The 26820-nt window shown below is 35.1% G+C and overlaps 1 protein-coding gene across 1 annotated transcript in view; it reads right to left on the bottom strand.

The window, feature by feature from the left end:
• The window catches only part of GBE1 (1,4-alpha-glucan branching enzyme 1), a 308909-nt gene that overhangs the window by 72966 nt on the left and 209123 nt on the right, over positions 1 to 26820 (bottom strand). Inside the window, exons 10-14 of the mRNA XM_049857862.1 lie at positions 21135 to 21250; positions 15696 to 15823; positions 10640 to 10738; positions 6304 to 6414; positions 1828 to 1999 (exon numbers count right to left, since the gene is read on the bottom strand). Coding sequence (XP_049713819.1) covers positions 1828 to 1999; positions 6304 to 6414; positions 10640 to 10738; positions 15696 to 15823; positions 21135 to 21250 — 626 coding nt within the window. The remainder of the gene's footprint in view (positions 1 to 1827; positions 2000 to 6303; positions 6415 to 10639; positions 10739 to 15695; positions 15824 to 21134; positions 21251 to 26820) is intronic.

Here is a 26820-nt window from a genome sequence, read left to right on the forward strand (position 1 = left end):
TCTATAATTTTCAGAAGTGGTTTTCATGAAAGTGAAATGCTAACTCTAGATCCAGTGATCCAAGAATTAACACAATAGGACTGCATGAACTCAGACGTCTATTTTATTTTGGTTCTGTTGGGAAAATGGTTTTATTTTCCAGATGCCTAGTGAAACTCTTTCTTTTTCTTCTTAAGTTATCTGTAGCTCATAACAATTTAATATGCTCTGCTTTTGTACATAAAATGAAACATTTTAAAGTTTCTATCTAACCCTCCAGAATGCAGACCCTCTTACGAATTCTGAAGCACTTGGACTGCTAACCGAAAGGTAGATTGTTTGAACCCACCAGCTTCTCCGTGGAAGAAAGATGTGGTGGTCTGCTTCCGTAAAGATTACAGCTTTGGAAACCCTGTGGGGCAGTTCTACTCTATTCTACAGAGTCATCACGAGTTTGAATCAACTTGAAGGCAACGGGTTTAGTTTTTTTTTTTTTTTTAATTCTTACTTTATATTGTGACATAGTTATTTGCATAGGTTCGTGGTCTGCACTTTTTTATCAGGATATAATTAAACAAATTGTGCAATCACGGCCTTCCTGGGAGCACCATATTTGAGAATGATGCTCACTGAGTCAGTCAGGCTACACCAGCTGCTTTTTAAGTAACTAGGTTGTCTTGGATCCAATGCCTCCAAAGCCCACCCAGGAAACATGGCACGGTGCCTGGCTGACATGGTGTAGCCTCATGGTGGTCAGAAAGGTCACTTTCTGGTAGGCCAGGAATTTTAACATACTTAGTGACCCTGAGAAGAGAGGGATGCTTCAATTAAAGAGGTAGTACCAACACAACACAGGTATGTGGCTTGTTGGACTTGGCTTCCTAACCTTAGGACAGCAAATAATAGAGGCTTTAGAGACTTTCAAAAGTCCAATCTGAGATTCCTTGTGAAAACTCCAGATAGGAATTAATTACTCTAAAGGTCTAAGAGAGCCCTGGTGGTGCAGTGTTAAGAGCTTGGCTGCTAACTGAAAGGTCAGCAGTTCGAATTCACCAGCTGCTTCTTGGAAAACTTGTTGGGCAGTTCTGCTCCATCTTATCCGGTCACTACGAGCTGGAATCGACTCAATGGCCACGGGTTTTGTGTTTTTTGTTTGTTTTTTAAGCTCTAAGGCTTTTACTATAGAAAAATAAGTTGGCCTTCTGTACATATTTTATGGCCTTTTCTGTCTCTCTCTAGCCTAAAAGTAGGTGAAGTCTAAAACTAAGATTCAAATGTCTATTGTTAACCAAATAGAACAGGAAAAAAAAAAAAGTTGATTTCTATATTTTATCAATGATCTTTAAATATTCATATTTTCCCTATATTTTAAAAATCAGTGTTTATACGCTGGGCCTTAGTTTTCACATTTATAAAATAAGCATATTAGTATATAATCACCTCAAAGAAGACTGTTTCAATTCTAATCAACACTATTAATTTATATTTTCTTACCAGACAATTATATCTTTCTTATGTGTTAATGTGCAAACCCTACAATAATAAGCTCAGAATCATTAATTCAGAATAATAATTTCAAATTTTAAAATTAGTTCAGTCCACTTGTTGAACTCAATACTCAGTAAAACACAAGCTCTCAGACTGTAATTTTAAAGTATGTATTAGTATAACAAGAGTCTTATGATAACTTATTTTTAGTTAATACTTAACAGCCTGCTATAGAAACAAAATTGCAATTTTGTACTTTACATCTGAAGCCAAATCAAAATATACTGCATGATTTATATCATACATAATACTAGTTAACACTTTAAACATAGATAGGACATGTGTTCAATTCATACTTACCCATGAAATTGAGATAACCTTCGCCCCCGAGGCCATGAGTAATGAGTCGAATCATTTTATGAAGCTGTATTCCACGATCAATGACTGGGGTGAAAGGGGCCAGCACACTCATGTTTGTATACATTTCTGCATCCATCAGCCAGAATGCCAGTGACTTATCACCAACAAGCGCCTACAGAAATAAAAGTCATTGCTGTGAATGCAAATAGGTACTTAGCAATCGTGACTTAGACCAGAGTAACACATGATTCCCTAGGATGGGAAATAATGTAGGAGAGATGTGTGAATTAACATTAAGTTCCTGTATTTTCCAGCAGTTAAAGTCTATGCTGAAGTGAGCTTGTAAAATACCTTAGAGCTCAACAAGCTTGTTTTCAAGGCTGATTTTTATTTTTATAAGACCTTGGTGAAAAACTCCTGATGAGCTATCTGAATAACCACCAACTACACCTGAGCTGATGACCTATATTTTCTAAAACTGGAATGAGCGTTTGTTATAATGTTGAGAATATTAAATACAATTTTAAAATAGTTTACCATATCGTTATTTCATTTGTTTTGAAAGAATGAAAGTTTCTGAAAAATCATTTAAAATACATACATACTTACGTACATATATATCTACATTAATATATAAAGTTCACTATATATAAACTTTGGAGCCCTGGTGGTGTAGTGGTTAAGAGAAATCCCCTGCTACACAAAAGGTCGGCAGTTCAAATCCACCAGCCACTCCTTGGAAACCCTATGGGACAGGTCTATCCTGTTCTGTAGGGTAGTTATAAGTCGGAATGCACTCGACGGCAACAGGTTTGGTTTGTTTTTTATATATACTTTATGTATATGTATAAATATGTTACAGTGGTCCCTCTCCCCAAGGAGAGGGCATAAGTCAAGAACTTTTTTCAATATAAATTTGTTTTCTCATTTTATTTGCCATTTATTTGAAAATTAGTTTGTTTTATCTGAAAATAAAATACAATATTGATAATTGGGGTAGGGAGTTCAAAAAGCCTTGAGAAGCAGAGGAGAGGCTTTCTAACAATCTGTATTATTCATAGTTAACAATAACAAAAACCCACTGCTGTTGAGTCGATCCTTGCTCATAGCAACCTTGTAGGACAGAGTAGAACTGCCCCAAAGGTTTCCCAGGAGTGGGTGGTAGATTCAAACTGCCAACCTTTTGGTTAACAGCCTGGGCTCTTAATCACTGTGCCACCAGGGCTCCTGGTTAACGATAGCTAACTAATAACACACAGGAAAACATATAATAGAGATGAACCTATAATCTCATTACTCTATTACAATTATTTCACTTTTAGAAAAGTTACTTTACTTTCAAACCTATTATATCTCTAACCCACTATTGATTGAAATGACTTTTCTTTAAGACAAATGTTGCAAGAAGAGCTACTCATTCTGTGGTTCTTGCCCTATTAGGGTGGCAAGGAGGAGTTGGCTCAGAATATGGTTACTGCCACCGCAAGAGTTCTCAGAGTTTGATATTAGATGGTAATTATCATCCATAATATCTGATTTCAGATTTTTTGGTTTATTAAACCAGTCTCTTTGTTCACTGACATATAAGAGACAACCATGAAAGAGACTGAAAAAGATTATAAGTATTTTAAATCCTAACATATAAAATAAATACATGCCAATAAAATTCTAAAGGAAGATGCTTTCGTAACTTCTGCTAAGGTTCACCAGTGAAGTTTATTTTCAAATCAAGTTGACTATCCCCCTCTAAATAATCCTGTTGAGATATTGGGTAAGGTGTAGCTAATTTTATCAATTTTATTAATGGATTTTATAAATCTAACTGTTAAGAAAGATAGAAATGTATCTAAAATTTTAAAATAACATCCAAACATATTTTTACTATGATGGATATATTTCTATATTATTTAGTTTATAAATATCAATATTTTCATATTTAAATTCTTATCAGATTTAAAGACCAGGGTACATTTCTTTTTAGAAAGAACTAGGCAATTTGCATCAATTTCCACAACCCTGACAATTAGTAAAGCAAGACAGAATTATACAAATTTTTAAAGACTAGAAGAATTTTTGGTGAATCTATAATGTTCCTGTAGATTTGGGGAAAAAATTATGAAAAAAAAAACTCTCAGTTCAATCTTTAGTTAATTTATTCCACTTACTTATTTACTCTTTCATTTAATCATAGAAAATAAATATATATCTGGAGTTCCTGATGTGATAAAACTGATAGAAGTTTGCAATCAGAAGACATAATTTAGATTTCACACTACTGTATATTTAGTGAGGTTTTTTATTTCTTAAATTCTCTCTTTAAACTATTAGCATTCATTTCCAGTTTTGTTGCATTTTAGTTGTGGTATTTTCATAGTTATTTATTTAATGTGTTCTATTTTTTTTATGGCATAAAATACTGTTGTAGGTTGAACTGTGTACCCCAAAAAGATATGCTGAAGTCCTAACTGTGGGTGTGTCCTTACTTGGAAAGAAAGTCTTTACAGATGTAATCAAGTTAAATTGAGGTCATACTCCATTAGGGCGGCACCTAATCCAATATGACTGATGTCCTTAAGAGACACAGAGACAGACACAGAGAGAAAACACCACATGATGATATTTGAGTGATGTGTCTGTAAGCCAAGAACATCAAGGTCTGTCAGCAACACCAGAGGGTAAGAAAAAGGCATGGGACAGACACTTCCCCAGAGCCTTCAGAGAAAGCATGTCTGTGCTGCTGCCTTTATTTCAGACTTTGTGCCTCCAAAACTGTGAAAGAATAAATTTCTGTTGTGTGCCACTCAGTTTGTGGTAATTTATTTCAGTAGATGTTATCATAGTTGAAAAGAAGGCACTGCCCTAATTTGGAAGGTGTAAAATTTTGCTATTTGTACTTCAGGGGTCAGAATACTTTCTATAAAAAGCTGTATTGTAAACACTTTAGGCATTGCAGGCCTCTTCATTTGTCTCAACTACTCAATCTACAAAGCACAAAATGGCCATAGACAATGCGCAAATGCTGAGTTTGAGGATGTATTGGATTAGTTTTATTGAGAAAAATAGGCAGCAGATGCAATTTTGTCCAAGGGTCATAGTGTGCCAACCCCTGTGTATAAGAATTACATACATTCTTAATAAATAGGGGTAACACTTGGAAAAGCACCTATTTACCTTAGGTGGTTAATTTCTACTGAAATTACAAAGAAGCTTATTGTTTTAGCTTCAATTTTCTTAATACATATTCTGCAAATAATTAAAAAAAATTTTAATGTTTCCTTTTTAATCTATAAAAAGGTAAGTGTTGGTGTTATTGATGTTTATGAGGATTAATATGGCTTTAAATAATTCACTAGCCTTTTATTTATCTAATACGTATTGACTGGCTACTACGAGTATTTATACTGCTAAAGGCTAAAAATATAATAATTATGGGAACAAATTTTCTGCCTAAAATGTTATAGAAACATGGAGGATGGCGCAACTATTTTTCCCTGGTCAACTGGGAGAAGGCTTCAAAGAGAATGTGATATCTATACCAGGTCATTATATTGGAGTAGAAACTTCTCAGGGAATTGGGCAGATGTAGATACATGAGTGGAGCCCTGGTGATGCAGCGACTAAGCGCTCAGCTGTAAACCAAAATGTCAGCAGTTTGAATCTACCAGCCACTCCCTGGAAACCCTATAGGGCAGTTCTACACTGTCCTGTAGAGACACTATGCGTCAGAATTGACTTGACAGCACAGGTTAGATATGTGGGTAAAAGTACAAGATTTAAACAAGATTGATTTGTTCAGGAATGGATGGAAATTTTAAAGTATCCAATAATAGTATGCTTGGTGGGTAAAGCAGGGAATGGGGCTGGAAACTTTCGCTTGGGCTAGGATATACGTGGCCTTGAATGACAAGCTTAAACCAATAGCTTTTGGGTAACGAGATCAGCTTTTCTCTTTAAAAAAATATCTTAAGACCATATTAGAGAGAATGCGCTGAAGTTGAGAATGACAGGAGTCACAGGGATCACTTAGCAGGAGAGCTCTGTGATCGAGGAAAAAGGGTGACAAAAGTTTGCCCGAGGCATTAAAAAACTCCATAGAAGAAAACAAAAAATGGAAACTGATATTACCCTGGAATCAGCACCAATATTCCTCACCAGAAAAAAGGGAAACATTTAACACTGCAATTACAATTCACAATCCATTAATTACTGTTAGGTAGGGCAAACACATTACTGCATTTTGAAGCTGGAATTTCTCAGTCTACAAAACAATTTTAAAATATTTCTCAAGTATGAATTTTTTATATAAAGAACAGATATAAGTTTATATGGATTACATTAAGCAACAGAAGTTTGTATTTAGATTTGCTTATAAATATAGGTAGGTAGGCAGATGATAGATAGATACATAGATAGATAGACAGACAGGCAGGTAGGTAATGCATTTATACATATTCCCTTTATGAATACATTATTTACCTGATCATGGCTCTCTGCATAAGCAATGCACTTTTCAAGGTAGCGTCTGTTTGTGAGGGTGTACACTATGTTGCCCATATTCCAGTCTTCATCTTTAAATTCTTTAAGTAGCTAGACACAAGAAACAAAAAATAAACATTTGAATTAACTATTATTTTCCTTTCTTTAAATCCTTTATTTGACACATAGATACTATCTCTACTCATACAGCAAATACTTCAGTTTAAACTTTTACTAATACCATAACTTTTACACAAACTGTCCAAATGACAGTGGTGTAGTTTATGTGTATGTGTTATGCTTTTGGGTAGATGGTTTTATTATTACACTTTAGGATCTTTACAACCTTTTTTTCCTGTGTAATAACTGCTCCCCCTTTTGATTAATGACCACAGAAAACTATTGTTGTGCACTACATCTTTCTCTAACTTTCACAAGGTAGAGATATACTTTCTATCTCTTGTGGTTTGAGTGAAAAAAGCATTTTAGCAGGAAGAGTTCCTTGTAACATTCTTGAAAACCAATAATCAAAAACAAAAACAATTATTTCAGATGCCCCATGGGGTTTCCAAGGCTGTAATTAACCTTTAAGGAAGCAGACCACCACATCTTTCTTCAGTGGAGAGGCTGGTGGGTTTGAACTGCCAGCCTTTTGGTTAGCAGGCAAGTGTTTAACCACTGTGCCACCAGGGCTTCAAAGACAAATTACCATAAAATAATTATCATCTTAATAAAATACACTTTTTTTTTTTGTCTCTACTTCCTCATATGGTCCTCACTCTTCAATCAGACCTCAGCCTCTCTAATGACTCTTTGATGTAACTGACCTTGCCAAGATCTCAGATGACTGTCTCTTAGATAAGTACCCGCTGTACATGTTGACATTATGACCTTATTTCTCCCATAAAATGCTCTCTTTCTTAGTCTATCATTTGTTTTTCTGTTTCTGTTTTTGCTGTTTTTACATCACTGTGGCCATCTTGCATAATCTCTTCCTCTGTCTATCCTATAAAAGCTGGCATTCCTTAGGGTTATGTCCTAAAAATAAAGTCTCTTCTCTTTTACTCAACCCACTTTTTCTGCATGAGCTCGTTTCTATGCCCAAAGTGTCAAATGCACTCTGTGGTAGGCAGAATTCTAAGATGGCCTTGTGATTTCTGCTCACTGGTATCCACACCTCTATGTAATCCTTTCCTTTACTGTGTGTGGAATCTGTGGATATAACGTATGTCATCTGCACAAAGTGAGAAAATAACTGGGTGATGTTTTAAGATAGTAAGCTTGTTGGAATTTGTTATATAGCAATAGAAAACTAATGCGGATTTTGGTATCAGTAGGGGGGTCCAGCCTGCTTGTACTTTTCACCATGAGTCGGAGTCAATTCAATGGCACCTAACAACAACAATGGGTGGAAGCTGAAAAAGTTTTAAGGTTCTTAACAGAAAAGGGCTAGATTGCCTTGAAGGGATGATGGTAGAATTACAGACATCAAAGGCAATTCTGGTGAGGGCTTAGAAGGCAGTGAGGGGAGCAACAGAAAAAGTAACTATCGTCTTACAGCATACATATGGCGCCAGCAACAGAATGTTGCTAGAAATGTGGCTGTTCAATGTGCTTCTGGTGAGGCTTTAAAAGGAAATGATGAATATGAATTTGGACAACAGTGTCAGGGCAATGTTTTTTTTGCAGTGGCAAAGAACTTGTCCAAATTATGTTCAAATGTTTGGTGGAAGGTAGAACTTAAAAGTATGAACTTGGACATCTGGCTGAGAAAATTTCTAACCTTAAAAGGGCCGTGTAGTTTCTCCTTGCTGCTTATAGTAAAATGCAAAAGGAAAGAGAGGGACTTAAAAATGAACTGTGCAAAATGAAAACAGAACTTAAAGATTTGGAAAATTTTATTGTACAAACTAAGGAAACGTGTCCTAGAATGTTCACCAGGGACATGACCACAAAATCTTTTGTTAAAGAGACTAGGCCTGTGACTAATGGATCTAACCAACTACCACAGCAGAAAACCCATCAGCTTAGTCTGAAGGGGGCAGAGAAAGAAAAAAAGGAAAGAATGCTGTCTGTCTCTTGGAATTCTACAGACAAGAAATAGGCCAAAGGAGCTACATCTGTTGTCCTCCAAGAAAAGAAAAGAAGCATCCCTGGAGCGGCTCAGAGATCAGCAGAACTGCTGGAAGGAGCACTGGAAGCAAGTCCTTCTCAGTTTCCAAGGGTGGGGCCACGGTCTCCTATATCTCAAAGGGTGAGGCCACAGCCTTCTAGGTTTCAAAGAATTAGATCTTCACTAATTCAGTTCCAGAGTGTGGGAGCTGCCCTTAAGGTGTGACGGGGTATGTGGCCACCACTCAAAGCTGAGGGGGAAAGGCTGCCATTCCAGACAGCCTAGTAGGCAAAGGCGAAGCCCAGAGCCAAGGGGCCTCCACCCACAATCCACAGGTCGTGGCCAACAGCCAGAGTCTGGAGGATGGGACTGTTGCTCAGAGGGCCTCAGAGGACAGAGGATTATTTTCAAGCCTTTAGAGCTAATGTAATTTATCCTGCTGCATTTTGGACTTGCTTGTTTCCTATTATCCTTTCTCTCCCTCCAATTTTTCCCATTTTTCGTAAAAATGTCTACCTTGCACCTGTTCCACCATTGTACTTTGGAAACAGGTAACTTGTATTCTGGATTTCACAGGTTCACAGACGAAGAAGAATTTTATGGAAGGATGGAATACGCCTAAAGTCTCATCCATATTTGATTTAGAGGATTCAGAAGATGAGATTTTGGACTGGAGTTGATGTAAGACTTTTGGGATGATGTTATGGGGTGAATGTGTTTTACATGTGGACATGAATTCTGGGGAACCAAAGGGTGGAATGTTACAGATAGAATTGTGTCCCCCTAAAACATGTGATGTAAATCCTAACCTCTATGCCTTTGGTTATAATCCCGTTTGGGAATTGTCATTATGCTAATGAGGCAGGGTTAGTGTAGGGTGTGTTTTGAATCAATCTCTTACAAAATATAAAAAGAGTAGATTAGAACATGCAAGGAAGCAGAGATGGGGCAAGATAGATTCAAAGACACCTGGAGATCTCCAAGGAACCAGGAAGCAGAAGCTGAAGAGACAAAGACCTTCCTCCAGAGCCAACAGAGAGAGAAAGCCTTCCCCTAGATCCAGTCCTCTAAATTTGGACTTCTAACCTCCTAAACTGTGAGAAAATAAATTTCTGTTTGTAAAATCCATTCACTTATGGTATTTCTGCTTTAGCAGCACTAGATAACTAAGACAGCAACCTTCCCAGGGATTATAGTTAGAACTTTCATTTGTTTGTTTGATTCGAAGTCTAAGCATTTTTGTAAAACACTTGCACTTTAACCTGATAACATTTAAGGAGCCATTATAAATGGAGAAGCAGAATTTGTTTTGGCAGGGTTTAATGTCACAACTATGTACTGCGCAAAGGACCCAGGGTTACAGGAAAAAGAGTTTACAAAAGTTTACAATAACTGCTTCCTTCAGAACTGGCTTTATGGCTTCTCCAGGCAAAGTTAAGCACTTTTACCATTGCAGTATCATGATATTATGGTCTTATATCTGTACTACGGGGCTCACCAGAAAGCTGTGATTATTTGTATATATATCTGACTTCTCTTATACATATTCAGTCTATGATGATGGCCTTGGGCATTCAAAAATGTTCTATATCAAACCCAAGTCCATATATGGGCTTTAGTCCTTAGGCAGACATTAAATGAAACAAAATATAATCCAAACTCTTTCTGCTGCCATTAAATTTAATAAAAATGTATTGAGAAAACACTTCCATGGTGCCATATACAATTAGTCATTCTTAGTGTCTGGCTCAGAGCCTGTTAAATGCTTGCTGAATGAAGAAATGAATAAATGGATGAATCCAAATCTGTTGAGTAAAGACCATACTCTAATGCAGGTATAGGAACTTAAAGAGTAACTTCTACATTAAGTGATGATTTGCAGACAGAAGGGAAGCTTTGATGAAGTTTAATGTGTTTTAAAATTAGAGCACTGAAGTTTTCTATAATTGCAGTGATAATGTAAGATTTCATTTATAAAACTAACATATATTAATATTTTCACCTTGCCTGAATAATGCCACTGTGAATACATTAAATACTTTTAGAAGTATGAGAAGTTTCTCAGTAAAAAGCACAAGAGTCAAAAAACTAATAGGGTAATTTAATACTTCAATTGTACTATCTATAACCAACGATCACAACTGAAAAATAAATTGAAAGAATACCAAATAAGCAACAAAAAATACAGTATTCACATTTAAAAGTATTTCCATAAAATCTGACCTGGATCCATTTATCCGGAATTGCCATGGCTAGGCGATAGTCAAAACCACCCCCTCCCTGGGAAACTGGAGAACACAGAGCTGGCATTCCTGAAACATCCTGAAACCAAGCAGATCACAACTCTCAGTTCATTTTACTCAAACTTTTATCAAATAGTCTTCCATACTTCTAATAGTAAAGTCCAGGCCAATAAATAGCAAATATACATTTACAAGGAATACAAATACCAACACTAGTTAGCGATATATATATACACACACATACATACATGCACACACATATTTGGGGGGGGGTAATTTGGTAACATCATTTTAAAAGCAAATAAAATTGTGATAGAACATCTCTCTCATTAAGATTTGTGTTTAATGCTTGTCACTCTAGGCTAGCTTCAATCACATGAGGTTATTATTTTATTTTACTTGGCATCACATAGAGAACACAAGGGGGTCCCTGAGTAGTGCAAGCAGTGAACTCTCTCGGTTGCCAACCCAGAGACTGGAGGTTTGAGTGCAACCAGAGACACCTCAGAAGAACAGCTTGGCAATCTACTTCTGAAAAATCCTATGGAACACAGTTTTATTCTGATACAAAGGGGGTTACTATGAGCTGGAGTTGAGGAAAATAATATAAACTGTTATTAATGACACCTAGTTCCTCAGACTTATTTGTGAGCTTACTGTATAAACACTGTTTCACTGGCTACCGTTTCCAGCAAACACACACACACACATGCACATGCACACACACAAAATATACGTGGCACAGATCTGTTAGACTTGTCCTCTCCACATACAGCATTGGCATGGAGTGTATTGTGTGTGATTAGCTTTTGATGAAACGTAAAATAGAGTCGGTATATGAAGAGTGAAGCAAAAAGATGACTTTCTCTATAGTAGGTCACACTTAGAAGCAGTCTCTGAGATTATTTAGTGGATCCTCTTCATTTAGCAGATCAAGAAACTGAGACTTACTGTAGCAAGGGATCTTTAAAGATACATATTACTCAATAGTTGAGCCAGGAATCAGATATTGGGCCTTTCACATAGTCTTTCCACTGTCATATCACCTCTAGGCTATTAATAATCAAGTAAATAAACAATCAATCAAACAAACAAGTTAAAATACTTAGTATAAAGACTCAGATGTAACAAAAGATATTATTGTAATGACTGTTGCAAAAAGATGAGCTAAGTCCTATCCATTCTAATTCCACCTTAATTTTCAAATAAGTCCTTTTCCTTTGCTCCATTTCTACAGCCACTATCCTATTTAATCTTCATTACTGCTTGCCTAGGCTGTTAAGTTTCCAAATGGAATTCCCCATCTCCACTTGCTCTTTATACAAACTGTTGCTAAATTAACATCTTACGAGACAGTCTCTTATATATCACTGCCTTCAGTAGCTTTCAATATTTAATAACCAAAAACTCAAATTCCTTAGTTTAAGACATAATTCAACAATTATATACTAAGCATTTACTGCATAATTTATGTTTAAATTACTTCCTCCCCTCCCTCCCCTTGTTAATCCATAAGGATTTTTTTGTTGTTGTTTTTGTTGTTATTCACTGACATATGCTAAGAACCTAGGACATTACCTGGCACAAAGCAGATACTCAATAGCTCAATTAATATTTGTTGGGTGAATTAATGGAGGTGTTATGGGAGATTTAAAGATAAATAAGACATAATATCTCTGACCCTCAGGAATTTATAAGGTGGGACCTAAATACAATTTGACACACTCAATTATCATGAACTGACAATGTGATGCAATTACAATAATTCTTAATTGAAGTACACAGAAAGTGAGATGGAGAGGTCTCACTCTTTCCACAATTAATTTGTCCTGTTTCAATTAACGTACTTAATACTTCGGCCACTTTGAGCTATTCATTCTTCCCTGTGTGTGTCACAAGGTTTTTACAAATATCTCTGTCATAACCCTTCCCTGAATTATCCTTACTTCCTAGAAGACCATCATGTACTGTGAGCTCTCTGAGACTTAGTTCAAATGTTTCTTCTGCCATAACATCATCTCTAAACACCTCTCACAAAAAACCCGGGAAAAAGAAATATATTGCCTCTCTGGACTCCCAAAATAATTTATTGTTTTCTCATGGAAGAGAGGTACAGGTAAATGTAATACATGGTGAACATACCCATAAGAAAATAATATATTTTTAATAACAGCCTATTTCTGAATAGTGCTTTATAGTTTATAAAGTGGAAATAAGACAAATGGTTAACAGGAAAGAAACTATTTTAAAAGAGGTTATATTTATCAAGATATAAGTCACATTTTACAAATACGATAGGAATTCAGTTCAATATAAACATTTTCTGGAAAAAAAAAAAAATCAGTTCCCGACCAGTCAATTCTGACTCATGGCGACACCATGTGCCCAGAGTGGAACTATTCTCCACAAGGTTTTCGAAGATGTGACCTTCAGAGATAGATCTCCAGGCCTTTCTTCTGAGGTACCTCCAGTGGTTTCAAACTGCCGCCGTTGACGCCACCCAGGACTCCTAACATTTGCTGAGTGGGTATTAAATATCAGGCACCATGATAGGCACTGAGACTGCAGACACAAAGCCTTTCCAAAAGGGTTTTCATAAAACCAAAGTCAAGAACAACTAGTGATGGGTTGGTATTAAAAGATCAATTTTTTTTTTTTTGTCAAGAAACTATTAAGGAGTGTATTTGGTCTAGAGATGTTTAATGAAATAGTCTGATGGGTAGTATAATCTGCTAAGAAAAATATTTAGATACTAGTTGATTCTGTTTGACTCCTCAGTCTGAATCCTACTATGCTATCTGACTAATGCAGATGGGATGTTAGCATCCCTCTTTTGAAAGCAGGGAGTTAATGACTATTCTTTTAAACCTTAAGAGAGAAAACATAAAGGCCACCAAAATAAACTTACTTCAAATATAAAAAAAATTGATACCTACTGACATAATATACCAAAAGCATTACATGTGTTTCAAATGAAATTAAAATAATTCAAATGCTTTAATATCTAAAGAACACTTATGACTACTCCAAGGGGGGGATAACCTCAATCAAAAATATCTCTAATTAATTTAGCAGACATAACCATGAAGAACACTAAAAATATTCTAGAAACAAAGGTTTCAATCTTGTAATTGATATTACAACAAATTCAAATTTCTACTACAGGACTTTATATAAAATTATATTACTTATTCTTTACCTCACATCCCTTTTCTTAAAAAGAAAAAAGTTTACGAGGATCAATTCCACTTTTGAAGGGAGACTCCCACCAGACAGAAAAGTGATGTTTTGAAATTGGGGTAGTTTTCAATTTAAGTAGAATAAATTGAAGACACTTCGCATTAAAAAAAAAAAAATCTAAAAGCAAGTAATATAAAGTAGGCTAAAGTCTCTAAGTTTCATTGGTAGAAACACTAAGAATCAGACAAGAGCTCCCAAGATGATGAAACTATTTTACTTGAAATGAACAGAGAGATCAATGTAACAATTTGAAATTTCATGTATTAAATAATTGCATCTTTTTCATCTTATTTTTTTTAATTTTTGCTGCTTTGTTTGCAGTAATTTGTCATATATGATATCTCTGCTTTGAATTGCTATAAATATACTTGACAAAATAACTTTTTATTGTTTGATAGATAAAATTAAACTGTATAAAAGGTAAAATAAAAGCTTAAAATACACTCTGATTCATATTAAAGGAGACCACATAAAGTCAAGCATTTGAACGACTTATGTGCTATGACTTAATGCAAGTAGGGAGGGAGAATGGGAAATGAAATTGAGTATCAAAACCGTATTTCAATTTTTGATTTTAATTCTACTTAATAACTTGTTTCAGGAATTTAGGGCCCCATGCTCTATTTCCAAGGGACCCTAATGGCATAATGGTTAAACACTCAGCTGCTAAAGGTTAGCGGCTCAAACCCACCAGCCGCTCCTCAGGAGAAAGATGTAGCAGTTGGCTTCCATAAAGATTAAAGCCTTGGAAACCTTACGGGGCACTTCTAGTTCTACTCTGTCCTATAGGGTCACGAAGAATGAACTCAATGGCAACTTTTTTTTTTTTTTGGGGGTGGGGGCGGATTGCCTATTTCCAGAAGATGTTTAGAAGGCAGAAGGCCTGAGGAAAATAAAACTGTTCTTTTCTATACAGAGATAAACACGGAAATCATACCACCTAGTTAGAGAGTTTTGGTTTTGAGAACTGTTGGATGTAAAAAGGCTATAAAAATACTAAATATTACAGAAAGGAAAGTGTCACTTCTACACTTCATTTTAGTGAACTAAACACCGATAATGTGAAAATACACTTTGACTCTTTATTAATTCTATATGCCAGCCACTACACTTGGTGTAGAACAGTTTTAACTGGCTAAATTCAATTTTAATAATTCCTAGCTAGAGGACTCAGGAAACCAGGGGGATTTTAGTACTAAATCTAAATTAGCATAAGCATTTAACAAACTTCTTAATTTATCACCAAGAGGGGCATTGTCAATTATGCATATACCAAATTATATCATTACAGCACAGCTTTGGGACAGTTAATCACGACCACTCAGTAATCATGAATAACTGGTGAACATTTGGCAATCTGAGAGCAATAATGTAAACAAGAAAGGTAATCGCATCTGAACAAGAACGGCTTCACAGAAGCTTGCATGCAGTGATCCATGCCATCTCTAATGACTAGACCAGAAAACAAAAAAAAAGTACGCAGGCACACATTGATATTCAATTCTCTTCTCTGCTAAAGGTCTCATGGCAGAAGGACCTGCCCACTGATTAGGATATTTTACTTTGTAACCACTGGCATTTCCCTTTTAACAATGGAATGGTGACAAGTAATTAGTGTACATTATCTCCTAATAGGAGAACAAGAAATTCTAAATAATGTCCCAACCATACACAGCAGCTGCACTATACTCAGGGTGCAATTTCATTTATGCAATAATTGATAACATGAAATTAATTATTCACAAGATAGTCTCTATAAAAGGGGGTCAGAGGATAAGAGATCATTATGGCTTTACCTCAGCTATTGTAATGGAATCTGGATACAATGTGTGAGTCAAATGATTTGCCAACATGAGATAAATCAAGGCATCTTCATCTACTTGTAGTCCAAAATATGCATGGTAATCACCTGAAAAGGCTTGACCTAGAGAAAAGAAAACTCAATACATATGTATTATGTTAACATGTAAGTCTTAATTGCACAAATGCGAACACCAATTAGTTTGTTAGTATCAGCTGTTATTGTAGCAAAGTGCAACAAATGTAGATACCACATGATGTCATCATTATTAAATATATATGTCACTTAGAACACTAATCCCTGTCAACATTTTACAAAACAAAAACTTTAAAATATTTTTCCTGATTATAAATGTGGAAAATGTCATACAAAAGTTACATATCTCATAAATATATAATATTAACAATAAAGAGTCTCTTGCAATTCCAACTTTGAGTTACAATCATTAGTGATTTAGGTGTATGTGTCTCAAACTTTTTTCGCCTTAAGATATTCACTAAGATACACATTGGTTTCTTGCTTTTCTTTGGACATTCCAAGAACAATTCCATCTCAGGGCTTTTGTACTGACTCCTCTCCCCGATATTATCTGCAGAACATCTTCCTTACTTCATGCAACTCACCACTTGGATATCATCTCCTCAGCCAGATCTCATCAAAGAGGCCTTTCCTGACCATTTCCTTAGCCACTCCTTTTAAAAATTTGTCTTCATAATACTTATCAGTGGTTGAACATATTGCACATATATTTGTTTATGGAATCTCTCCCCCACTACAAGATAAGCTCTGAAAAGGCAGAGACTGTATCTGTTTTTCTCCTGTCTGTATCTCTAATACCTATAAAAGTGACTATACAAAATAAGTACTAAATATATGATTTTGAGTGAATCAGTTAATAAAATAGTAGCATATATACCATATTGTAATTTCTTGTTGTTGTTATCTGTTTCTGACTTTGAAATTCAACTTGGAGATCATCTTGGAATCTTTCAATGTCTACATGCCTGAGTGGTACAAATGGTTAACAAGCTTGGCTGCTAACCAGAAGGTTGGAAGTTTAGTCCATCAGAGGTGCCTCAGAAGATAGGCTTAGAGAGTACTTCCCAAAATTCAGCCAATGAAAACCTTATAGTGCATAGTTCTATCATGCACACATGGGGTCACCATGAGTGAGAATGAGCTCGATGGCAACCGATTGTAAATATTCTTTTTATATGCTGCATAGTATTTCATTGAATGCAGATTTCTTCTATCATGGTTTATCTGGACATTTCTTCCCATTGACGGGTACTTGGTAGTTCTCAAGTTTTCAATTAAAAATACATGCTGCACAAAAAATCCATCACCATATCACTGTGTTCTCTTGTGGGAGTAGTACATCAGGAAAAAATTACTCTATATGGTACTGATGAGTAAAATATAGAAATTTTAAACACTTTTATGGATTTTGCCAAAATATTTTATAAAAGGTTATTTATTTGCCCACATTCAGGTTAACCAGGGATATTATTAAAACTTCAAAAAAAAATGTTTTTCTTTCATGAAAATGAACATATTCATTGAAAGCAAATGAAGAAATTCTGGAAAAGTTTACAGAGAGATGCAATAATACATCACCCAAACCCTAGCATCCAGAAATAAAGTTATGGCTGATGAATATAATTTTTGGCATCATTTACATATATATATATATATATATGTATAATATATAAATGGATCCCTGGTGGCACAGTGATTAAGAGCTCAGCTGCTAACCAAAAGGTCAGCAGTTTGAATCTACCAGCCACTCCCTGGAAACCCTATGGGGCAGTTCTACTCTCCTACAGGGTCACTGTGAGTTGGAATCGACTTTAATGGGCTTGGCCATATATACCTATGCAGATGACACAATCTTGCTTGCTGAATGTGAAGAGGACTTGAAGTACTTACTGATGATGTTCAAAGACTACAGCCTTCAGTATGGATGACAACCTCAATGTAAAGAAAACAAAAATCCTCAAAATTGGACCAATAAGCAGCATCATGATAAATGGAGAAAAGATTGAAGTTGTCAAGGATTTCATTTTACTTGGATCCACAATCAACGCCCATGGAAGCAGCAGTCAAGAAATCAACAACATACTGCATCGGGCAAATCAGCTGCAAAAGACCTCTTTCAAGTGTTAAAAAGCAAAGATGTCACTTTGAGGACTAAGGTGCACCTGACCCAAACCATGGTATTTTCAATCACCTAATCTACATGTGAAAGTTGGGCAATGGCTAAGGAAGACTGAAGAAGAATTGATGCCTTTGAATTAGGGTGATGGTAAAGAATATTGAATAGACCATGGACTGCCAGAAGAACAAACAAATCAGTCTTGTAAGAAGTACAGGCAGAATGCTCCTTAGAAGTGAGAATGGCGAGACTTTGTCTCATGTACTTTGGACATGTTATCAGGAGGGACTGGTCCGTGGAGTAGGACATCATGCTTGGTAAAACTGAAGTTCATCCAAAACGAAGACCCTCAGAGAGATGGACTGAAACAGTGGAGGCAACAATGGGCTGAAACATAGCAATGACTGTGAAGACAGTTCAGGACCAGGCAATATTTTGTTCTGTTGTACATAGTAGGGCTGCTATGAATCGGAACCAATTCAGGGGCACCTAAGAACAAGAGCAACATATATATATGGGTAGATGAGTGGATATTTAGAAATAATTTCATGAGAATGGTGATATTCTATACATGGAAATTTTTTATATATTCCAACTGAATTTAATTTTAACTGAAATTTACGGCAGAAAAATAAAGTGAAATAAAACTAAAGGTAATTCTACATTTCAAATTCCAGATACATTTTTGTCACTCAAAGGATGTTAGACTCCTCAGAGTTTAAGAAAAGTAAATATGAAAACCATGTAAAATTGAGTAATAATGTTTATATTACTTCAAATAATTCTTCGCTTTACGCAATATGGATTTCCTATGGGAACAAAGACATTCTAACACCTTCAAAGCTCCTTTTACCTCCTCCTCTGGCACTTCCTAATTTTTGTTGCTTATGGTAGTTTTTCCACCACGCATTTGTCAGTTTTTAGTACTGTAGTGGCTTGTGTGTTGCTATGATACTGGAAGCTACGCCATTGGTGTTTCAAATACAAACAGGGTCATCCAGACAGAACAGGTTTTAGAACTTCCAGACTAAGACAGACTAAAAAGAAAAGACTGGTGATCTGCTTCTAAAAATTTGCTAAAGAAAACCTTAAGAATCACAATAGAACGTTGTCCAAGTTACTTGCTTCGGACATATCAGCAGCAGCAAACAGTCGCTGGAGGAGGACAACACGTTTGTTGAAGTCGAGGGCCAGTCGGGGTGAGGGATACCCTCAGAGGGATGGATTGGCACAACAGCCACATCAATGCCTGCAAACGTGAGGACGATGCAGGACCAGGCATGTTTTTTTTGTTGTTGTTGTAAATGAGGTCACCATCAGTTAGAGTCAACTCCACCGCAGCTATCTATAGTATTTTTTACTTCTTAGCATTGTACCATTTCCTTTCTATTCTTTTAGTTGTTACTCTTATTTTTGGAATTAATCCAATGTTTTGAGTGGTCAACAGCAGTCTTCTTCCCCTGACTTCCCCATATTTGACTTCATTTTGTCTCTTTCTCTTTTTCTGTTTGCTGGATTTCATCATTAAGGGATATTTTCAAGTATGATCATGGATGATTCATTCCCTGAGTTCTTTCACGCCTATACCTCAATGACAAATCAACTATCAAATTCTTGAGTCATACTTTGTTTCCCTGAGAATTTGGTAGATATTGCTGATGGCAATAGTCACAGGCCAGCCATTTTTTTCATCTGTGAAAATAATTCTTTTTTTTTTTTCCGTAGGTGCCTCCTGATGGATTCTTTTTCTTTTTAATTCTATTTTGTTGTTGTTGAGATTATACACAGCAAAACATACACCAATTCAACTGTTTCTACATGTACAGTTCAGTGACATTGATTACATCCTTTGAGCTGTGCAACCATTCTCACCCTCCTTTTTCTGAGCTTTTCCTCCCCCATTAACATAAACTCATTGCCCCCTAAGGTGTCTAATCTTTTGAGTTGCTCCTGTCACTTTGATCCATATAGATGGTTCTTGAAAGAGCATAATGCTCAAGGCAGACATTTTTACTAGTTAAGCTAAACTACTGTTCAGTTTTAAAATGACTTTGGGGCATATTTTGGTTTAAGTTTTAAGATAAATTATGTTTACCCCTGAATTTTATAAATTAAACACTTTGTGTCATGATGTTAACTACTTTATCTCAATTATTCCTGGTATATTTTGCATCTCTTTTGATGTGCAGTTTCAGTTATTCTTATTTTATCTCATATTATATTCTCGTTATATCTCACGTTCAGTTATTTCTCATTTCAAGGGAAAAAAAATCTGTTATACATCTCTGAATGTTTTTATGTTTTTTTCTTCACCATTTCCTGGGCTTTCTACACATAAAATGTATATCCCATTTTCATAGGATTCAATTCATTTTCTCAAAGCAGCACGCTATTCCCAGGAAAATACCCACCCCTCAACAGACGGTAGTTCTGCAGGGGCACGCAGGGGTTTCAGTCTAGCAGAGGATCTTCCTTGACTCTTGCCATGCTTGCTTTCCAACCTGGATGGTATTAGCGAGACCTGTCACCTTCTGTAGATTCAACTCCTGTCCTAGGAATTTCTCATGGAGATGGCATAGTGATTAAGAGCAGGCAGCTTCACACTTTGCTGCAGTACTATTTTCAGCTTCTTTTTTTTCGAAAGCCACTCTTCAAGATTTACAGTCTAAAGCCATTCTCACTTTTCTTGATTAGTTTTTGCTAGGGAATATTTTGTCATTAAAAAATAATTGCTCACAGTGTTATCCGTTGAGCGATTAGGATTTTATGATAAGCCTACTTTGCACAACTTTCAAAATGAAAGTCTCTGATCAATGTTTGTCATTGCAAATTAATTTACTATTTAATTTTAATTGGGTAAATCGATATTTGAAATTTATATATTTTCTTAAGTGTATAATATGCGAAATCATTCATTTACTCACAATGTTCTCACTTGGTTTTTCTGCTATTTACATCTCTTTGTAAATGCTATGGGGGATGTTTCCATAGAAAAATATATAAAAAACAGCTAGATATTAAAGATAGCATATTATGAGATAGGTATATTTCAAAGGAAATCATTACATTGTCATTTACTTATAAGATGTTTTTATACTCTGCTTCTTGCCAAAAAGGGACCAGGGTGACTACAGAAAAGACAGATGCAACTGGACAAATAAAAATCAAGCCAACAAAAATGGTCATTGCAGCTGTTGTAACTGAATCCCAAACCTGTTTGCAAATGTTCAATAAGAAAAACAATCATGAGTTACATCTCTAATATATCCTGTTACATACCCATTCCATGGTTATGATACAGCATGGAGGTAACACCATCAAAGCGAAATCCATCAAAGGCATATTCTTCCAACCACCATCTTAGGTTTGACAAAAGGAATCTTAAAACTTCCCAGCTAAAATATTAATAAATATATGTTTTAGCTGAATGTAAACAGTGCTTTTCTTAATGATTATATATCATGTTTGTTAAAGAGTATTAATTAAAATTACAAAGTGCCCTAATCTCAAAAACCATGATGGTCAAAGAAATACATCATTGCAAAATCAGAAAACTGCTAACAAATATCTAATTTGTTTGATGAAACACATTTTAAAAGGTAAATTTATTAAATTTCCTTTAGCCACAATATCAGTAAATATCTGAGGAAAACTGAGAAGGAGAAAGCAAGTGTAAGTCTGGCCCAAAGGACAAGGATTGTGTCTTGTTCAGTGCTGTGTCTGCAGCAACCAGAGCAGTTATTACTACATAGTTACTACTACATAGCAGTGCTCAATAAAATATTTGTTACCAAGCTCTGAACATTCATCAAGATTTTTCATATAATATAAACAGCTATATGACTTTTTCTCCTTCTGGAAAATACATTTTCATTGTCACTAGAAAAAATGCAATGTTGGCCTTCTTAAAATATGTTCTCATGCTACAATTTCAAAGATACAACTCAGAATAAAAAGCAGAGGAAAAAAGACAAAATCAACCTCATGACAAGTAATATTATATTTACCAGACTATTGTTTTGTAGAAGGAAAAACCAAAATCTAATTACTAAAAAACACATATTTAATAAAGTAGAAAGTTCTAGAAGTTAAAGAGCCCCTATATCCATAAAAACAGAAAGAAAACAAATAATAGAACAAGTCAATTAAAAATACCACATGAAATAAGCCTATTTCAGGCAACTGAAAAGAAGGCATCATCAATTAGTATTTTCTTTAGTCATATAGTTATGGTTGAGTTCTCTATCTTATTATAACAGGGGTTTTAAAACTTTAATACTCATTTAGTTTAATGACAGAGCTGTAATACTGTACACAAATCTTTAACCCAGTTGAAATTTATATTTTTTAATGCCTCCATATATTAAAGGGTAATCTGACATAAGTAGAGATTAAGTCATCACAATCAACTTGGAAATTGTAAATTGAAACTGCTTTAAATAGGTCACCTTGGATTTTGAAAACTTATTGAAAGTTTAAAAAGCAACAAAAAACAAAAACCATAGAGATATAAGCAATCTGGTAGATGTGAAAGAGAACCAAGACGTTCTACATTGTTAAAAAAAAAAAAAAAATGACAGAGGTAGACTATGCTATGATTTTACGAATGCATATTCACTTAGGGCTTCAAAGAAAATAAATCTTGTTTAACAAAAAATAATTGAGTAAACACAAAGAGCTATTCGACAAAGAATTTATCAAGATAAATTATTCTGTTTTTTATAGTAATCTCAATTTATACTTTTTTAACAAGATTGCTATATGAGCATTTCAGGAACAAGAGATGGATGAATTTGTGTACTATCATAATTCTTTGAAAACAATGTTTTGAAGAAAACAAATACTTTTTCTAATTTGGCCATTTGACTGGTAATAATATATTTTACTGCTCAAAAGTGTCTGAAGTGAAGCCTTGGAAATCACTGGAACACTTTCTGTTTTTTCCATTTTCTTACAAAATGTAAACATCCAAATTACTGTACACATATATTTATTATATAAATATATTTATCTAGACCACTGAACCTGGAATTTAAGTTCAGTGATCTGAGATACATATACCTATATAATAATTAAATATTATTGAATTATTGTGTCATGTTACTTCAAGACCACCCCCAGGTGGTCACTAGGAAGACTCACAGGACTCAGCATTTCATTATATTCCAGGCTATGGTTTATTACAGTAAACAAAGAAAGGAAGCAAAATCAGCAAGTGAAGAAGGTGCATGGACCTAAGTCCAAGTGAAAACAGGTTCAAGCTTCCAAGAGTTCTCTCCCTGTGGAGTCACATCAAAAAAACCAGAAACCAAACCCAGTGCCGTCGAGTCGATTCCGACTCATAGCGACCCTATAGGACAGAGTAGAACTGCCCCATAGAGTTTCCAAGGAGCTCCTGGCGGATTCTAACTGCCGACCCTTTGGTTTGCAGCTGTAGCACTTAACCACTACACCACCAGGGTTTCCGGAGTCACATAGGACATGCTTAATTCCTCCAGCAATGAGTTGTCAAAACACTTGTGAAATGTTATCTGGCAGGGAAGCTCATTACAGACTCAGTTCTCAAGAATTTTATTAAAGATTGGTCACATAGGCACCCTCTACCTTCGCATGTATCAAAATTCTAGATACCCAGAAAGAAAAAAAGCAGGTGTTCAACATAAACCACATTGTTTACACAAAGAATCTTGGTACAGTGAACCAGCCTTGTCAGTTCTGGGGATAGTGGTAATCCTTCTGAAGTCCATGTCCCCACACCAAACAAGCGTCAAACTGGCTGGCAAGTCTTTGTAAGGACAGCAGTCTCAGGAGTCTCAGGCATACTATATTAATACTTTTCTGCACGAAAGCAGAAGTTGACTTTTATTATATGATTATAAAATATTTAGTTCAGGTTACTGGGAAAAAAACAAACAAACAAAAAACTTCTCCCGAAGTCATTTTAAGAGGTATCCGGACCTCAAAACCAAGTGGAAGGATCTTAAATATAAATTAAAAATCTAAACACCTAAGGACCTCTAGCAGAGGTACTCTACTCTGCACTCTACTCTCCAGCAATCACATGGACAATGAAAACTCTAATCTCATACATGAATGAACTAGTTCACTTAATCTCAGATATGCCTTTTAAATAGAACACCAGAACAAGCTTAAGGAAAATGTCACCGGTGAAAATACAGACCTCTGAAAGATGTCTGTAACTATTTCTACCATCATAATTTTCAAGTTCAGCACCTATGAGTTCTAATTTTTCCTTCTTTGGGGAGTTGAGAGAAGAGTTATGATGTATTCCAAACTAAGCCTGAATTAGAAATACTGTCCAATGTGCTCTGTAGTAATAAATGAACTGAATCATCTCAAGTGAATGGTTTACCTTGAGTCAAAGTATGAAAACGTCTGGCAGAGGGTACAATAAAAAAGGCAATTTACTTTTTTTAACCTCAAAATGTCATCAGGCAGACCATAACATAGTTGATATATCCAGTTGATTACAGTCCCATAGAAATATAAAGTAGAATTTAAGAACAGAGTTTTGGTTTGGCATGTTCCAACAGACAAGGCAGGACTCAGATTTTAAGGTCATTTCACTAACATAAGGCTTATAAAGCCTGTCCTTACAAACCAAAGGACAATCTAGCTTCCAAACAATTGCAGGAGCTAGATATTAACTTTCAGAGGGTAATTCTGAAAAAAATATACACCTCAGTGATTAGCACAAATATGTATAAGAAGTAACCTTTTTGCTTATGTTATTAGCTTTATATCTGAAACTAATTAAGACATAAGTTAAACACTAATACTGTGTCATCCATACTACTGACAGCCAATGTATTAGCTGACTCTCATTTTTTGTTCTGAAACTGAAACAAAGTTCCTAAGAAACAGAAAATAATCATGAAATGCAGCTGACTTCTCAGTGAATCATAAACCACTAAAACTTTTAAATCACAGGTGTTTGATAGAGAAATCAGATACATCAATGAATAATGTATACATTTAAGGGTTTCTGGCAATCAAAATAATCAGGAGTCTAATTGATTAAGATGTCTGAAATATTCAACCCGTAATCAAGTAATGAGGATTTAATAAGGAAAATTTACCACAAATAATTCCAATATTGAAGTTTTTAGGAAATAGTCCCCAAATCAGAAAAAATGTTGATTGTCTCATATTCTGCCAATGAACTGTATGATGAAATAAAACACAGCATAATTTTCTTGGTGAGCAAGTATAATCAGGTATAATAACATTTATTTAAAAGGGTTACATTTTGTAACGCAAGGATATTTGCCTAATGTTCTATTTATTTTCACTCTAAAATATCTTCCAGTGTTTTCAAAACAAGCCACTTAGTCCACTGGGTGTTACTGAAATCTACTAATACTGTATACTGATAAACAGAAGACATTATTTAACATTGGCACCAGGGTTTGCTGTAAGTCAGAATCTACCTAGTCGAGGGCAACTAACAACAACAACAAATAAAAAATATGAAGGAAAATGATATGTTCCACTTAGCCATTCCACAGTCATTAAGCTGAATGGCTACTGGATAAAAAAAACAACATCATAAAATCATGAAGCAAAACCTAGTATTTTGGTCTGGGTATTTGAAAGGAGGCAGTAGGCTGAACTGGTAGAAAGATGCTAATCTGGAACTTTTCCTTGTGAAAAAAGATATGTCAATTAAATGAATAGGCCTTAAATTACAATAAAAATAACATTTTAAAGAAGATATTCTAAATGGTCACCATTAAAAAATGAAAACAATTTATCTATCAATATTAATTAAATTAGCCAAATTAAAAAAAAAAAAGGCTTTACTTTGTTTATATTTTGTATTATACATTCAGCCATTAGGAATTGCTTACTTAAAAAAAAAAAAAAAACTTTGAAATGATGAAAAAGTAATTGTTCATATTCAAGACTAGATAACCATATCACAGATAATGTATCTGGGTTTTTAGACAGTGAGAATTATATTGGGTCTAATGTATACATTCTTGCTGTTGTTGTTTCATTTTGTTGTACACAGGGTTGCTATGAGTCGAATCAGTTTTGACTCATAGCCACCCTATGTACATCAGAAAGAAACACTACCAGATCCTGATCCATCCTCACAATTGCTGCTATGCTTCAGCCCATTGTTGCAGCCACTGTGTCAATCCATCTCGTTGAGGGTCATCCTCTTTTTTGTTGACCCTCTACTTTACCAAGCATGATGTCCTTCTCTAGGGACTGGTCCCTCCTGATAACATGTTCAAAGCATATGACACAAAGTCTCTCCATCTTTGCTTCTAAGAAGCTTTCTATTCTGGCTGTACTTCTTCTAAGACACATTTGTTCGTTTTTTGGCAGTCTATGGTATATTCAATATTCTTTGTCAACACCCTAATTCAAAAGCATCAATTCCTCTTTGGTCTTCCTCATTCACTGTACAGCTTTCACGTGCATATGAGACATGTACACACACATACAGATATGCAGATAAACACTCACATGCTCACATATTTTTCACACCAGGCTAAAAAATCTTATCTTGTCTAAAAAATGAAGCTACTTGTTTGTTCAGTTCAAATCAACTAACAGTAACTTGAACATGTATAGTTACATACCACTGAAAGATATCACACCATAACTGGTAATCTGCTTTTAAGAGCTTATTATGAAAGTTTAGAAACGTTAACTATGTACTCTTTTTTCATTTTTTCCCCATTTGATTGACTTATTTCTAATAAATCATCATACTGAAATAAAACTATTATAATACTTCTATTGCAGAAAAATACATCACTGAGATTGGTAATTTCCCATCATCTTATTAAAATTTTATATTTAGGAATATACTATTTACTTGAAATTACTTATTTAGCCAGTTTTATACCAAAAGATAACTGCAGCATCTTACAGAGACACATCCATTTAAACAGGGTCAGAAATAAATGAGGAAAATACAAATGAAGGA

Source organism: Elephas maximus, chromosome 18 (genome assembly GCF_024166365.1).
Source record: "Elephas maximus indicus isolate mEleMax1 chromosome 18, mEleMax1 primary haplotype, whole genome shotgun sequence".
Classification (NCBI taxonomy): Eukaryota; Metazoa; Chordata; class Mammalia; order Proboscidea; family Elephantidae; genus Elephas; species Elephas maximus.